At 39.7% G+C, this 17,979-nt stretch overlaps 1 protein-coding gene across 1 annotated transcript in view; it reads right to left on the reverse strand.

The window, feature by feature from the left end:
- LOC109421249 (centaurin-gamma-1A) overlaps nt 1–17,979 on the reverse strand; it is a 560,936-nt gene that overhangs the window by 19,943 nt on the left and 523,014 nt on the right. Inside the window, exons 3-4 of the mRNA XM_029854525.2 lie at nt 3,488–3,629; nt 3,280–3,414 (exon numbers count right to left, since the gene is read on the reverse strand). Coding sequence (XP_029710385.2) covers nt 3,280–3,414; nt 3,488–3,629 — 277 coding nt within the window. The remainder of the gene's footprint in view (nt 1–3,279; nt 3,415–3,487; nt 3,630–17,979) is intronic.

Genomic DNA, 17,979 nt, shown 5'->3' on the forward strand with positions numbered 1-17,979 from the left:
TCCAGAAATTAGGAGGTTAGTTTGGTGTCTGACCCTGTGCCAGCCATAAAAAAGAATTACAACGAAAAATTAGCTACAGAATAAAACGCACCAAGATTGAATGCAACGACTCCAGTGACGAAATAGGACGTGCGATTGGAAACTCGTAGCGCTGCAGGAGGTGTGTTGGACAGGATCCATGGTGCGAACGTTTAGAGGTAATCATACCATCTACCAGAGCTGCGGCAACACACACGAGCTGGGAACAGCTTTCATCGTGATGGGTGATATGCAGAGGCGCGTGATCGGTGGCCGATCGACGAAAGAATGTTCAGGTTGAGGATCAAGGGCCGATTCTTCAATTTCAGCATAATAAACGTGCACAGCCCACACTCCGGAAGTACTGATGATGACAAGGACGCATTTTACGCGCAGATCGAAAGTGAGTACGATCGCTGCCCAAGCCACGACGTCAAGATCACCATAGGAGATTTGAACGCTCAGGTAGGCCAGGAGGAGGAATTCAGACCGACGATTGGTAAGTTCAGCGCCCACCAGCAGACGAACGAAAACGGCCTACGACTCATTGATTTCGCCACCTCCAAAAATATGGCCATACGTAGCACCTTTTTCCAACACAGCCTCCCTTATCGTTACACCTGGAGATCTCCACAGCAGACGGAATCTCAAATCGACCACGTTCTGATTGACGGACGGCACTTCTCCGACATTATCGACGTCAGGACCTATAGTGGCGCCAACATCGACTCCGATCACTATCTCGTGATGGTCAAACTGCGCCCAAAACTCTCCGTCATCAACAATGTACGGTACCGGCGACCGCCACGGTACAACCTAGAGCGACTGAAGCAATCGGATGTCGCCTCAGCATACGCGCAGAATCTCGAAGCCAGACGAGGGCGAGCTCGATGAGGCCCCTCTAGAGGACTGCTGGAGTACAGTGCAAGCAGCCATCAACGACGCAGCCGAGAGCACCATCGAGTACGTGGAACGGAATCGACGGAACGAATGGTTCGACAAAGAGTGCAGAACGGTTTTAGAGGAGAAGAACGCAGCGAGGGCGGCAATGTTGCAGCAAGGGACTCGACAGAACGTGGAATGTTACAAACAGAAGCGGAAACAGCAGACCGTCCTCTTTCGGGAGAAAAAAAAACGCCGCCTAGAAGAAGCGGAGTGCAAAGAAATGGAAATGCTGTGCCGTTCCCAAGAAACACGGAAGTTCTATCAAAAGCTCAACGCATCTCGCAACGGCTTCGTGCCGCGGGCCGAAATATGCAGGGATAAAGACGGAGGCCTCTTGACGGACGGACGTGAGGTGATCGAAAGGTGGAAGCAGCACTTCGATCATCACCTGAACGGCGTGGAGAACGTAGGCACGGGAGCCCAGGGCAACGGAGGAAATGACGACGCCAGTGCAGCGGAGGACGGAAATGAACCAACTCCCACGCTGAGGGAAGTTAAGGATGCCATTCATCAGCTCAAAACCAACAAAGCAGCTGGTAAGGATGGTATCGCAGCTGAACTCATCAAGATGGGCCCAGAAAAGTTGGCCACCTGTCTGCATCGGCTGATAGTCAGGATCTGGGGAACCGAACAGCTACCGGAGGAGTGGAAGGAAGGGGTAATCTGCCCCATTCACAAGAAAGGCGACCATTTGGAATGTGAGAACTTCAGGGCGATCACTATTTTGAATGCTGCCTACAAAGTGCTATCCCAGATCATCTTCCGTCGTCTGTCACCTAAAACAAATGAGTTCGTGGGAAGTTATCAAGCTGGCTTCATCAACGGCCGATCGACAACAAACCAGATCTTCAACGTACGACAAATCCTCTACAAATGCCGTGAATTCCAGGTTCTAGCGCATCACCTGTTCATCGATTTCAAGGCGGCATACGACAATATCGACCGCACAGAGCTATGGAAAATCATGGACGAAAACGGTTTTCCTGGGAAGTTGACCAGACTGATCAAAGCAACGATGGACGTTATGCAAAACTGCGTAAGGGTATCGGGTGAACTATTCAATTCATTCGAATCTCGCCGGGGACTGCGACAAGGTGACGGACTCTCATGGCTACTCTTCAACATCGCTCTGAAAGGTGTAATGCGACGAGCAGGGCGAGGGACGAATGACCAATAGGTTAAAGTCCCTCTCCAAAACTAAATACACACACACACACGAGCAGGGCTCAACAGCCGGGGAACAATTTTCACACCATCCGGTCAATTTTTGTGCATTGCGGACGACATGGATATTACCACCAGATCATTGGAAACGGTGGAACGTGGAAGAACTGTACTTCCGCCTGAAACGCGAAGTAGCAAAATTCGGACTGGTGGTAAATGAGTCAAAAACAAAGTACATGCTGGTAGGCCGAACCGAACCGCACAGGATTCGTCTAAAAAGTATTGTTTACCATAGACGGGGATACCTTTGGCACAGACAAACAGACGTAACATTTGCGAAATTTCCATCGACCACGCTTTTAACGATCATTTTAATTTTTCTTAGTTGTGGCTTTCACAACCAGAGGTGCGCGCATCGCTTTTCTATGCGTTTGACATTTCACACTAGCGCCTTCTGTTGACGATATGGCATAACACAGTGATTCGTGCAACTTTCCCACCAGGTGATGGTAGTGTGAACTGGGCGATGGATTTCCATGAAAATCGTTCAAGGTGTTACGTCTGTTTGTCTGTGCCTTTGGGATAGTAAAGAAAATCGTCTACCTCAGATCATTTCTGACAGCTGACAATAATGTGAGTCGTCAAATACGAAGGCGCATCATCAGTGGAAGTCATGGCTAATACTAGTAACTAATACTGTCTCTAAAAAAAGCTGTAGAACCCCCGGACCAAATGTGTCATGTACAAAACTTTTATAAGACCGGTGGTCCTCTACGGACACAAGGGGGACCTCCAAGTAGTTAAGAGTTTCAGAGCGTGCAAGCTAAGGACGATCTTCAGCGATGTACGGGAGAACGGCGTTTGGCGGCAAAGGATAAACCGCGACCTTACTACACTCTACGGTGAAGCCAGCATAAAGATAAAGAAGTTGGTCAAAGCCGGAATCATATGATGGGCAGGACATTTTGTAAGAATGCCAATCAACAACCCTGGAAAGTTAGTGTTCGCTACTGATTTGATTGGAACAAAAAGGCTTGGATCGCAGAGATGAGCACGATGGACGGACAAGGTTTAGCGTGATCTGGCGAGCATTGGAGAGCGTAGTGCAGATAAATGTATGTACGTTGTACTAAATAAATGAACTGTACTCACCATCCTGAAAGACCCGTTCCACGTTCAGCCCGTAGGTGGCACATGTTTCGTAGTACGAACACCGTTTGAGATCCTGGGCCAGCTTGCGTGCCCGGGCGTCGTCGATAACCCGGGGTGATCGTTCGCTGATGGCATCTACAAAAAAGTACAACATAATTAGTTAAAAACTTCAATTCAATTGGTGATTATTCCAATGAAGTGAACTCACCTTGCGTCCCAACCAGGATGATCGGAATTTCCGCACTGTTCCGGTAGTGGGACATTTTGGTATAGTAGGTGTACACGGCGTTGAAGCTCTGCTCGTTCTCCAGGCTGAACACAAAGATGACCGCATCGACCCAGGCGGCAAACTGCGAGGACAAAAACAAGAAAAGCAAAAATCGAGAAATCAAAACGGTGCATATTTTGAGGTTTGTCAGGTTCTGAGATGCTATTCTGGGCGTCACACATACGGGAAGGTAATTGATTTGTCACGGCGGTTCGATAAATCATACAACAGCGCGAGTGCGTTGTATCAGATGCCCTTTCTTCTATTTTTCGAAATCGATTCAGGCTTTTCCCTGTTGTTCGTTTTTCAAAATCCGAACCCGAAAGGGACACTTTTTTTTCGGTGCTACAAAGGGGGAAGAGTACATTAAGGACGATTTCGGGTGCGCATTATTAACTAAACGGCGGAGAGGGCATTCGTCGAGGGATGAGATGAGAGGGATCTATTCGTTGCGTGATGAAAAAAGGGAGAAAGGTGCGCAATTTCTTAGAATTTCTGAAGAAACGTATGACTTTTGTAAAATAGAGGCCCTGATTGATTTTGAAGTATTTATGATTGATCCGCATCATTTTTTTTCTCAACCGAAAAAAAAAGAAATCCGTTGCAAAAAATGCCATAAACAAACAGCTGATTTCCGGCAACAGTGGGTCACTGCCAGTTTATGACAGTTCATCAGAAATGTACAGACAGAGTGAAGGTAACCCGAAGGGGAAGCGCAAAACCCAAACGACCGTGCAAGGTCAATGAGGGAGAAATCAGCGAATCGTGCGAAGGAATCGCCAAAAAACAAAAGCTTTCGCTTCATGAACCCGTTTCGTTGCTGTTTCCGGAGCAGACGTGGTGGGTTTGTTTTAATTATTTTATTTTCAGACATAGCACATACCTACCGAGCGCCTTGTCGACTTTTAATGAAGTGGAAAAGTATGAAAGGCTGCTCTTCAAGGTCAGTCTTTTTGATGGCTATTCATCTTCATACGGGCGCACGTCATACAAAGTCGGCTTGAATGGGTTGCCGAGCGACCCTAATGATCCCATTCCGTCAGCAGAAATTAATTTGAAGAAATTCGCCCTGCATCAAGACGCGTTTCAAAGCTTGTTGGAAACATTTTCCATACCACTACTGGCTATCCATCAAGGTTGCCTTAACAAGAAAATGCCGCGATTGGAATTCTTATGCTTCATTCCGTTTCAAATTTCGTCGTGTTTATACGAATCAGTAGTTTCTTGCTGAAATTCATTCTTCTATTCAATCTCTAGTAATTTCCTGAGATTTCTCCAGGTAACTCGAAAATTTTTCTCTTTTTTTAATTCGTAAAAAAAATCTGGAATTCCTGCTGCTACGGATAATTGTCCCATGTTATAAGGGATTCCCAAATAACATGGGACAATTGGGCGTAGAACGGCAGTGCAGGGGGTTTCTTTTTAAAATCTAAAAAGTTTCTTCAAGAGTTTTCACAGAAGTTCCTCTAGACATCCGCTCAGGAGTTTCACCGCAAAATCCTTCGGAGATTCTCTTGGAGTTTGAGATTTCCATTAGAAGTTCCACCAGAAGCTCATGCATAAGTTCTGAGATTTTTCCACGAGTTCCTTCACGGATTTCTTTAGGAGCATCTTTTAGGATAGTTTGTCTATTAAGGTGGCCCACAAAATTTGAGTAAAATCGGTTGAGCCTAAGAGGGCGCTCAAAACGCTTGAAGTTTGTATGGGAAAACTTGGCCAAATGTATGCAGAAAGTTTATGTTTTCGAATTTTGCCGCTAGGTGGCGCTGTAGGCGTTCCATAATCAAACCCTTTGGTATTATTGTAGATGACTATATGCCAAACAACTTTGTCGAAGACCACAAAGTGATCCAACGTCTGTGAAAAAAGTTATACCCTAGGTAAAGTGAGGATAAACTTTATTGTTGTTTTTCAAATACATGTGAAGGAATAATATCAATAATGAAATCTCAATAATTTGCCTCACTTTGTCTAGGGTATAACTTTTTTCACAGCTGTCGGATCACTTCGCGGTCTTCGACAAATTTCTTTGGCATATAATCACCTACAATAATACCAAAGGGTTTGATTATTGAACGCTTATAGCGCCACCTAGCAGCAAAATTCGAAAACTTAAAATTTCTGCATACATTTGGCCAAGTTTTTCCATACAAACTTCAAGCGTTTTGAGCGCCCCCTTAGGCTCAACCGATTTTGCTCAAATTTTGAACGTAGCTTCTGGGAGTCCAAGACAACTGATTTAGGAGGTAAGACTTGGCATTTTTCGAAATTTTTGTTTCTCATATAAGTGTGGGCCACCCTATTGTCTATGCTCCGAGATGAACCAGCCCAGGGCTGAAAATCTCGTAAATAAAGATAATAATAATAATAATAATAATATTGTCTATGCAATCTATTCAAATGCCCCCAGAACTACTTTTAGGGTTCCTTCAAGGATTCCTTCTCAGATTTATCAAAAAGTGTATCAGAGATTTCTCTAGGTAATCTCGTACGATTCCGCTTAAATGTCTCTTGGAATTCGTGGAGATGTTTTTATTTGAATATCTAAAAGAGTTTCTTACCTCTGATATTTCTCCAGTATATTCTGGGATTCAACCAGACATCTCTTTTTAAATTACTCCTGGAGAATTCCTTCAAATTCTGAAATTCCCTAAGGAATCAATTCGGGATTTAAGCCAAGAGATCCTCTTAAAATTCATCTAGGAGTTTCTTCAAAGAATCACAAAAATGTTTTTTTGAAATTCCTCCATGAGTTCCTCTGTTTTTTTTTTTTGAAGTTCCTTCAGGAATTCTTCCAAATATTTTACCTAAATTCTCTCAAAAGTTATCTTTTAAGGTTTCCACAGGAGTTGCTTTGTTGGTATTCCAACAGAAACTCCTTCTTTAAAGAGTTTTTTCTAGAAAATCATTTAAAGGTTCATCCAAGAATTTCTCTAGGATCATTGTGGGATTCATCCAGAAGTTGTTTTTGTGATTCCGGAAGCAGCTTCTTTTGAAATTCATTCATGGCTCCGTTTTTTAATTTCTCCAAAAGTTTCTGCTATATTCTTCCCAGAGTCGTCTTAAGAACTTCCTCCAGGATTCGCTACTGGGATTCCTTTAAATGGTGCTTCTGCGAACCGCTTAGCAGTTTATTCTTGGATTCTTCCAACAACCCCTTCTGGGTATTTTCAAGAAATTTCTTCTGGCAATCATCCATCATTTTTTTTTTGAAATTTCTTCAGAAGATGCTTCAGAAAATCCTACCCAAATTCATCCTGGATTTCACTCTGGAAATTTTCCAGATTTTTTTTTTCAAATTTTCGAGAAGTTTTTTTTTTAAATCCTCCAAAAATTCTTAAAGTGAATTCTTCAGAATTTTCCTTTGTAAATCTTACAAAACTTTGATCTGGGCATTCTCCAGGAGTATCTTCTGAAATTCTTCCAGAATTTTTTTAGTAATCGTCCAGGAGTTGGTTATAAGAATCCTCCAGGAAGTTCTCCTTGGAATCTTTCAGGAATTCCTGAATCAATCCCCACTAAACTTGCGGGAGAAATGTGAGCCTCTGCAGGAATTTCTAATGAACTTTCTTGTCAAATTTCTGAAAAAAATACTCGGAAGGAAATTATAAAGAAACCTGGTGGAATCCACAGAAAGAATCCGTAGAGGAATATCTAGATGGCATTCCTAAAGTAATCCACAGATGAAGGAAGTTCCTGTAAGAATCCCCAAATGGAATTGAGCAATACCTGAAGGAATCTCCAGTTTGAGTTCAGGGAGGTATCTCCAGCTGAAATTACTGGACGAATTACTTAAATGACCATTTGGCATTCCACGAGTAATCAACCTAAAGTTAAAGGGAGTATTAGCATAAGTACAATGTAAAAAAAAAACTACATTTAAAATGCAATACCAGAATCGTTAGAACATTTTCTGAAAAAATCGCATGGAAAAATATTATTAAATGAATTCCTACAGTTATTTTGGAACTTTGAAAAGTTGCCTAAGACAATTTCCACTAAATTTTAAACGAAATTACTTGATCAATTACCCATAAAATTACCGGCAAAAAAGGTTGAGAACTTCCCGAAGCAATCCCAATTAACTTGCCGTAGGAAATTTCAACTGAATTCCCAACAAAGTCGCCAAGGCATTTCTAAAAGAATTACCGAATATTTTTTAAGAAAATCCTGAAGGAATTCTGAAACAATTTGTCAAAGTAAATTTCAACTGAATTCCAAATGAAGTAACTGAAGAAAACACCAAGAGAATTATGCACATTTATTGAAGGAAATTTTGAAGGGCCCATATAGCCGAGGCGGTAAACGCACGGGTATTCAGCATGACCATGCTGAGGGTGACGGGTTCGATTCCCGGTCGGTCCAGGATCTTTTCGTAAAGGAAATTTCCTTGACTTCCTTGGGCATAGAGTATCTTCGTGCCTGCCACACGATATACACATGCAAAATGGTCATTGGCAGAGGAAGCTCTCAGTTAATAACTGTGGAAGTGCTCATTGAACACATTGAAGCTGAGAAGCAGGCTTTGTCCCAGTGAGGACGTTACGCCAAGAAGAAGAAGAAGAAGAAGAAGAAGATAATCGTCCAGGAGTTCATAATAAGAATCCTCCAGGAGTTTCTCCTGAAAATTCTTCATCCAAATCTAACTCAAGAAAAGATTTGAAAGGGATATGAATAGTTTTAGGAATCTCGATTTTTTTTTTCAAAATTTTCAACTGCTTTGGAATCTTTTTAATGATTATTTATCAAGTACTTTTTTTATCTTTATATTTGCTTTTGCTATTGCTCACTTGTTCATGAACTGTAATATTAAGTACTTTTCTAAACTTTATTTGATCATGTCGTGAAAACTACAAGAATTAGTTCAGAAATAATTCATTGAAGTGTTCAATCTAACATTAGTGGGATTCACTCAACACCGTAAACTGCTTATAAAAGTTCATTATGATTAAACGTCGCGATCACCAAGGCAATCTTTGATTATTTCATTCGCAATTTTATGAAACATTTCAAATAAACAGACAATCTTACGCTTACGCAGCAATTTAATCGGGTTAATCCTCTTATTATTTTTCCAATAACTCAAAATCTTTGTATGGGTTAATCAGAGTTTCTTCGGAAACTAACTTCGACATTATCTTGTTTTTTTATGTCATCTGAATGGATGTAGCGTCACCCATATATTTCCTTCTCCATTGATTCCTTCAGAAAGCTTTCAAGAACAGCTCCTGGAAAATCTATCAGAATATGTTTCTCTCGGATTCCTATAGAGACGTTTCAGAAATTCCGCCAGTTTCTCCAGGAGTTCTTGAAGAAATCTCACATGGAATTTCTCTGGGACTTCATCCTCAGATTCCAAGGAACTGAGGCGCATATTCTTAAAGAATCCATAGTTTCATGCAATTACTAAAAAATTTCCTCTCTTAAATTTTACCTAGAATTCATCTAGGGATTTCACAGACTGCTAAAAAAAAATTTAAGTTTTTGTTTTTTTTTATCGTGAGTTTAATAACCAGAATATAGTATGAAAAAGACAGTTTATGTTTAAAGCTGCATTGGTAGTTTTAAACGCATCTTTTTAAAGTAGATCTAACATTTGGACCAAACTGTATGACTTATACAATTAACGCATGAAATAACAACTTTTTAACCACTATTTTTTATATTTTTAAAACTTTATTTTGATACCTGAATTCAATATAAAAAAAATTGTTGCAACTTTTGATAGCCGCCCATTCTTTATTACACCAACGAACCTAACCTCAAAATGACTGACAATTCTCAGGTCATTTTAACAGATGTAACATGAGCAAGAAAAGGACGGCAACAAGATCGATAAAGTAGAATATATGATCCGTCTTTGTCGTGCATGTGTGTGGTCTGTTAAAATGACCTGAAAAGTGTCATTTTCATGACTATAGCTTTGTTGGTGTAATGAAGAATTGCCCAATTACTTGACAGCTTCATCCAGTACCAAACAGTGGCTTGCAGCAAAAACCTAATCTCATCGAATTCTCATACGATTTGTAAACATTGCCCTCATTTTTTTGGGGACAAGTACGGTTTTATGAGCCAACGCCGAAGGAAAGAAAGAGAAGGGGATAATGATGACGTCAGTGTGCAAGCTCTCATATACTGATTCAACAAATCTCCTCCAACACAAACTCTTAATTGATTTTTAAATTTTAGTTGCCGGGCACCAAAAATTACGAAGAATATGCAATTATCGTCACTCCGCTAGAAACCCCAATTCTTCATTACACTAACAAAGCTAGCCATGAAAGTGTTTGATACTTCTTAGGTTATTTTGACAGACCACACACATGCACGAAAAAGATGGATCATATATTCTACTTTATAGGGCACTGCATTGTTTTGATTTTGTATGGGATTTTGACGTTTCTTGGCCTTGTTGTTTACAAAATTTCTGTTAGAGTGAAAGAGAAGGAGACAATTTCATGCAGTGCCCTATCGATCTTGTTGCCGTCCTTTTCATGCTCATGTTACTTCTGTCAAACTGACCTGAGGGTTGTCAGTCATTTTGAGGTTAAGCTCGTTGGTGTCAATTGTAAAAATGAAAGCATGTTCAGTTAGAAATCAAATTATCGCATTACCCCCCTTATATGTACGGGGTTCAGGGGCGTACAATTTCGTTTCAATGATGCACTTTCATGCAACATTTGAATGAGTCACTTCAAGTGTTTCATACATTTTTCTAATGACTCGGTAGTTGAAAAAAACTTTTCCACTCATCGTAGCACTCGGTAGTCTCCCACCCGGTCGCATTGCTTGTGCTTCACCCGTCAGAGCATTAGTGTCTCACTGGTGCGCGCTAGTCTCTCAATGGCTACGGGCGCCGGTTAATTGGATTTAAGTGGTCGAATTTGTTATCCTCTTTCATAAAACATAACTATCATTCTATTGGCGTGCACCACTATTTAAAAATGTGGTTTAAATAGTGTTTTTAGCATGTTGAAGTATTTCAATGACTCATAAATGAAACGAAAATCCAAGTGTATCATCCCATGTTTCATACACACTTGTTTCTGTAGCAGCAACGAACGAGTGTGTTGCTGGGTGAGAGATGAAGCATCACAGCAGTCCGTTCGCATGGGAAACGATTTGCTACAGTCGTCGTACGTCATGTTTTCCTTTCGAAATTGCACGACCCTGACGGGGTTACCACGCGACCAAATCAACGACAAACAGATACCATACATGCCGTACACGTCGTTCACGTGTTCATATTGCAATAATGAGGTTATGATCCAAAACGATGAAGCGAGTATGTGACTCTCCTTGTTGTTTCCGTTGTTGTTGCAGTATCAGCAGCAGCAGCGAGTGGCACCACCACATTTGCTTTGCTAAAACTGGAAAAGGAAATGAGCGATTTTCGGCTCTACGACTACGGCGTTGCTGCTGGCGGGAGTCAGTCACTAAATCATCTGACAGTCCATTCACAGCGCAGCGGCGGTAGATGACAGTAGCAGGTCTCTCTCTCTCTCTTCTTGGCGTAACGTCCTCACTGGGACAAAGCCTGCTTCTCAGCTTAGTGTTCTATGAGCACTTCCACAGTTATTAACTGAGAGCTTCCTCTGCCAATGACCATTTTGCATGTGTATATCGTGTGGCAGGCACGAAGATACTCTATGCCCAAGGAAGTCAAGGAAATTTTCTGTACGAAAAGATCCTGGACCGACCGGGAATCGAACCCGTCACCCTCAGCATGGTCATGCTGAATACCCGTGCGTTTACCGCCTCGGCTATATGGGCCCTGTGGACAGTAGCAGGTAAACAAATGAATTTTCGCGTGTCGTAAATCACCTGGCAACGGATGCTGTTCGGGTAAACAATGCCTACTGCTTACGGAGTGCCAAAATCCTCCGTTGCCATAGAGATGTTAACCAAAGCGAAAAATTGTAACAATTTCCAGTTTTTTTTCGGAAAACCAACCTCAAAAACAAATATAACACAAATCATTCGACACCCCATGCGAACTGTCAGCTGGGCGCGATGATTTACGCGCTCGAACGATCAGGAAGGACCCCGCATCGTCGCACTACGACTAATGGCCATTTTTCGAACAATATTTCCACCCAAACAACAACGCTAATGAAGACTTCCGTTACATTCTCGCCATTTATGTGTAGATACTTACAAATAGTGTAATACGCTTCTTTTCCCTAACGGTTACAGCGCGATGACCCCTTCACACTCTCAAATATATCTGCCAACTGGAGGTAATAAACCGTGAACTTCACACTGACTGCCGAAAACATTGAACTTGACTGACTGACTGCAGTAGCAGAACTAGCTACGGACGACGCGGTGCGGCGTCGTCGCTGCACTCGACGACAGGAAGTAGTCTAGCCTCCAAGTCTGGGTGGACGGACAAGACGCGGTTTGGTTTTTTACCTTCTAGATACCTAGTGGGTACAAAAGTACAAAACACAAAGTTCGAAAACAACCGAATTTACATAACGCGCAGGCGCCGGTACCGTCCCACCACACGGGTTGTGCCACCCTCGTCGCGTGCGTGCGTGCAGTACATTGTTGACGGCTGACGGCGGGATTTGGTCGCGGTGTAGCCTTTGCTTTTGGAAACTAGAGGTTACAAACAAGTGTTTCCTTTTACGAACGGGCGCCACACCACACCGCGGGACCGGAGGATGGCGTGGCGCGGGTAATGAATCATTCATTTCCATTCTGTGCCATACCAGGACACAGGTTCGGTGCCCGTAGAAGAGGGTATTCGTAAGTTGGCTTCCGTGCTGAACTGTGGGAAGTGGTTGGTACTACACGCTCGCGTCAGAATACCCATTTTTTCATTGCTATCTCTGTCGCTCTTCAAGAGGCCCCATTTAAAAATACCCATTTTCAAGTTGGGCGGCCCAACTTGAAAATGGGTATTTTTAAATGGGGCCTCTTGAAGAGCGACAGAGATAGCAATGAAAAAATGGGTATTCTGACGCGAGCGTGTAAGGAAGGAAATCTTATTTTACATTGAGGCAAAAACACTTAGGCTTTGCATAAGTTATAACTTATGAATGGATGATTTTTCTGTTTTATTTCTCGCTTATTTATTTTATAGTTGTTGTGCTTGCGTTTCATATCTACAACTTATGATTGCCATAATCGGCATGGTTGTGAAAAAATCATAATTAAAAACTATGAAAATCGTTTCAATAAGGGTATGGATTCCAATTTGCTGAAGCTTGGACAAACACACATTGCTCACAGATCTGTATTCGGAACTCGTTCGGAACTGAAGGACATAAAAAGTCAAATTGCCTTCATTTTGTATTTTCTAAAGTGTCCAAGAATTCTCCGACCAAATCAACAACAAATCTGGGATTTCGTAAGTAATACGATCGGCTGTTTCTAATCGAACTTAACGAATAAATAAAAGTGACAAGAAGCAAATTTGACGATCATTTTTTTGCCACAGAATGTTACCTACTTATGTAAACTTAAATGAAAGAACAGTCAAACGCGCTCCTTGTCCTTTTATTTTAAATTATCGATCAAGAAAAGTCGATCATTTAACTTACGGAGTAATTCCAAAATACAATGTCATGCCATGATTTGTGAAATAATTCATCCAAAATTAATAAAGCTGGAATACGAATATTATTTTACTTGCGCCATGAAATTCATAATTAACAATAACGTTTTCCATAAGTATTAGTATTTGAATTCAATAAGAGAAAACATACGATAATCATAATTTTTATCCGATGATATTCACAACTAAAAACTTATGATATTCGTAAGTGACTGGATATTGAATTTTTCCTTCTTAATCATAAGTGGAATTTATGGCTTTCAACAATAATCGTAGTGTTGCCAAATCATAATGGATTCTTAAGTTCTTCCTAAGTATTTTTGCCTCAGTGTAGGGGGCTAATGAATATAGCAGTACATATAGAACTACTCAAGTGTTATTGGATTCAGCTGAAAATTTGACCAGAGTATCGTGTCGTCACATAAAATTTATGAAACTTTTTGGCGCTGTATCGGTCTTCAGATTTCTTCAAAAACAACCGGTTAGGTTAAAAGCCGACGTTTCGAATGTTTATTAATTCATCCTCAGGGCAAACTACAAATTTCACATTTAGTCACTGATTAACATATAACATACAGCTTATACAAATTACTTACACCAAACAGTTATTTCTATGTCAAGTGGTTTTGGAACATGGATTTTAGAATGGCTGACATTGGGCGATAATAGACCATATCTCACTTTCTATGTTCTATGTTCTCTGTTATCTTTTCTTGTCTGTTCCATATTGGTTTTGCTCTCATTTGAAACATTTTGATTCAAAACCGTTTGGATGTTCGCGGGTGAAAGCTGTGTAAGTTTTGTGCTACGTAAAATGTTAGACCCATTCAAATGAATTTAGTCACCATGTCCGAATTTTGTTTAAATTTTGCAGTGTAATTTTGTTAGCCGTTCTAAAATTCATGTTCCAAAACTACTTGACATAGAAATAACTGTTTGGTGTAAGTAATTTGTATAATCTGTATGTTATATGTTAATCAGTGACTAAATAGGAAATTTGTAGTTTGCCCTGAGGATGAATGAATAAACATTCGAAACGTCGGCTTTTAACCTAACCGGTTGTTTTTAAAGAAATCTGAAGACCGATACAGCGCCAAAAAGTCCCATAAATTATCAAGACGGTCGAAAATCAATCAATTTCACATAAAATGTAATGAGCCGTGCACCCATCAAATGCTACAAAATTGTTATTTTGTATTTATTTTTTATACAAGCTTGCACCAGGTACGCGATGTTAGGCATAATGTCTTAATGTCAAGTTAATGATCAACGTATTTATACCAAACATTCTAATGCCTAGTTTTTCTATGCCTAATGAAGTATACTCGCTTGAGCCACCCTAACAGATATTGATGGTACATTCACTCGCCCACGACAGGCATTGAACTCCACTGAATCAGTGCGAGTTTAATGTACACGGTGACTGTAGGCGGAAGGATTATTACATCACAGGTTAGCTTAAGTGAGTGGATTCCAATCCATTGTAATAGTAGTTTACGCAACAAGGTGCAGAATGAAGATGTTTTACAGAACGAGTCGTACATTTATCCAGGGCCGGATCTAAGGGGGGGCCACATTTTAGGGGCCCCCACAAAAACATTTTTTGGTTGCTAACGTTAGCTTTATTTTTCATATTGCTCAAGTACTGTTCGAAAATAAGGAAAAACATTTTTGGTCACCTCTCAGAAGGGCCTCCACATCCGCTCGGGCCCCCACAATCCTTAATCCGGGCCTGCATTTATCCAACAAGGCTTGCCGAGTTGGATAATTACGACGAGTGCTGTAAAAATCGAATTTTGCATCGAGTTGCGTACAACGTTTTTTGCAATTTCATAAATTACCGCTTGAAGATAGTTTTAACAAAACTTGTTTATCCAAACTGCACACTGATGTTCATAGCTATGTTTGAGAAAGTTTGATTTTAACAGGTTATATTGTGTAGTTGCCACATTTTTTCAAAACTGCGTCGAGAAAGCATCAACAATTTGATCAAAACTGACAACAGTGCTGTAATGATTCATTACGAAACGCAAATCAGTGCTGTAATGAACCATGCTGTAATGATGATATTTTAAAGATCGTCTTTTGAAATGTACTGCAAAAGTTGTTAAAACCAAAGAAACCATCTCTTTTCATCTGTTTGGCTAGATTTGTAAACGCAAGGATTCGGCTATGTGTGTAAAGTTAGAATAACAAATTTATCGATCGTTTTTGGTTCTAGGGTTGTCTATTAAATTACGATCATACATGGGATGCATATGTGAAAGAAAGAGTTAGAAGGTAATAAGAAACAATTACAAAGTTGTAGGAAGAGGACGACGAGGCAGAAATTGAACTTAAGATTATTTTATTCAATGCGATTGGTGGGAGTTTAGCTTTGAAGTAAACAGTCAACATAAAAAATCATCAATACTTCGATTTTTTTTTTCTTTTAAAATCCTTTCAGTACCTACTTCTACAAAAAAAAAAAAAACACTACAAAACATGCTCTTTGGTTCACCAAAATATTCGTTTTGGAATTCTTTCAGATATAGGTCTAGAATTCATAAAGGTAATTGCCAGAAATTAACACAAGTTTATGAAAAAAAACATGCCAAAAATAAGAAAGATCTGATAGCTGGAACTTTCTCTGAATTTGTTTTTTTTTATAGAAGCACTAGCCTCTTAAGGACAGACTTGTTAGAAACTTAAAATGGTTGCCACAATGGCCGACGAACTTTTGATTTTTGATTTTGATATTTCAGCCTCCACAATCTCCTACAGTACTCACGGTGAATATTATTTGGCATTTTTCAAAGGTAGTCCGAGGCATTTACCTTAAGTGTTCGAAAAATAACGTTTTTTCCGTGACTTTCTTGCAGAACTGGTCTTGCCGCACAAGTTTTTCATATACCATATTCTCAGGTTAAGCTTCTAAAATAAACTGTAGATGATTAAATTTAGATATGTCGAGATGAAATTTTCATTCAGGAGTCCTACTAATACAGGAGAAAGATCGGGACAGGCAAAATTTTCACTTTTCAAAAAATGGTGAAATAGCTATAACTTTTTTTAAAGTGCATCAAAAATGTTTACTTGAAGTTGATCAACTAGTTGTGTAACAGTGGTCAAAATTTGGGAAAGATCGAGCTATTCTACATGAAGTTAGAAAGATTCTAGAAAAAGTCATAATTATCCGATAGCCAACTTTGATCTGTTATATCCTCGGATTCAATGAACCAAATGCAATGAATTTTTTGACATAACCTAAAATTGTGAACACGGAAGAAAATTATAGCGTTTAGATTATTTTTCTGATAGGGTAATTGTTCCCTTCGTTGTGGTAGTACCTAATGTTGCGGTAGTGGCATTTGAGCACTTTTTCGACTGAAATGTTACCAAAAGGCATTTTTAATAGATGTATTATGCTTAATTTATAAGATTGCACTTTTTGTGTGCTTGAGTTTTGCCCAAAAACCTAGTTTAAAAAAATATTTTCCTTAATATTTCTGCTGCTGTGTTCCCATTGTTGCGGTAGTGTTCCTAATGTTGCGGTATCCCATATGATTTCAATGAGATACCGCAACATTAGGAACCGAAATTAAATTTTACCTCCATAATAGGAACAGTGTGCCTATTGTTGTGGTATGCGATTATTGATCGAAAACAGAGAGAAACGATAGTTTTCATATGTTTCCCAGCAAATATGGATAGAAAACTACCGACTAACGTTTTGAAACCGTTCATTAGATGGTACGATCATATTATTTTGAATTAATTTACCTTATTACCACAACGATCGGCACACTTACCCTATAACACCAAATTATCGAAAATTTCAACATCGCTTCAAAATTCGAGATGGTAATTATAGTTTCTAGACTAGCAATGTTTTTTGCTAAAGTTTTGTTTTTAATTTCGGGAGTTCTTCAAGAACCCCGCCATGAATTTTTAAGGCATCTTCTAAAATACTCTTCGATAAGTTTACTAGAACCCTAGCAAGAATTTGAGTAGAAGTCTACCACATCTCTTGTCAGCAATCTGCTCGCAATATACTACGGATTACATGAAATCTGCGAAGTTTCTGGGGAAGCGGTATTGTAAAAATGTCAACAAATGTAATTTTAGTTACAGATACATTTTTGCTTCATTTTTTTTTTTTTGAGTCAAAAATAGTGTTATTTAGAGGTGGCGCAATCGCCTCTAAGCAGTATTTTCGAGTAAAAAAAGTGTTTTCACTTCAAGTGCCATAACTTTTTCGATTTTCAACCGACTTTCAATCTTTTTATGGATCCCTCGCAAACTAAATTTCGAATAAACTTGTACAACAACAATTTTTTCTAGAGTCACACAAAACGTGTATTTTTAAAGATTTTATTATTTTTTTTTATTTCTATACAAAAAAAAATACTTCAGAGCCCAGCTTTATAACCGCTTGACAAATGTCAAATCTTTACGTGATTTTGTAGATATTTTTGTTGCCTAAGAATGCTGGACATAAACTGTACTTAGTACAGTGTACTAGAACAGTACTGTACAAAGGTTTCATTTTTATCTCATTTGAATTCAAAAGAGCTTACAAATTCCAGGTTCCAACAAGTTTTGAAAAATAAGGCGCTGCCTAATCTACATTAGATCTTGGCTGTAACCAGCAATAAACAAAAATCACAGGATTGGTTGTGGCTCCATCAAACGGTTCATGTTAGCAACCTAAACCATTTTTTTTTCTTTTTCTTTTTCCGGGCTAAACCTGCCTACAGCGGAAAGTAAGTCTCTGAATAAAAATATAGAAAGGAAATTTTACTAACAAATTCAAAAAGAAAAAAAAAACATTGAGCACGTTTAAGTACGAGGTGCAACCTACAGTGGATTGGTTTCTTACATTATT

This window comes from Aedes albopictus, chromosome 2, assembly GCF_035046485.1.
Source record: "Aedes albopictus strain Foshan chromosome 2, AalbF5, whole genome shotgun sequence".
Taxonomy (NCBI): domain Eukaryota; kingdom Metazoa; phylum Arthropoda; class Insecta; order Diptera; family Culicidae; genus Aedes; species Aedes albopictus.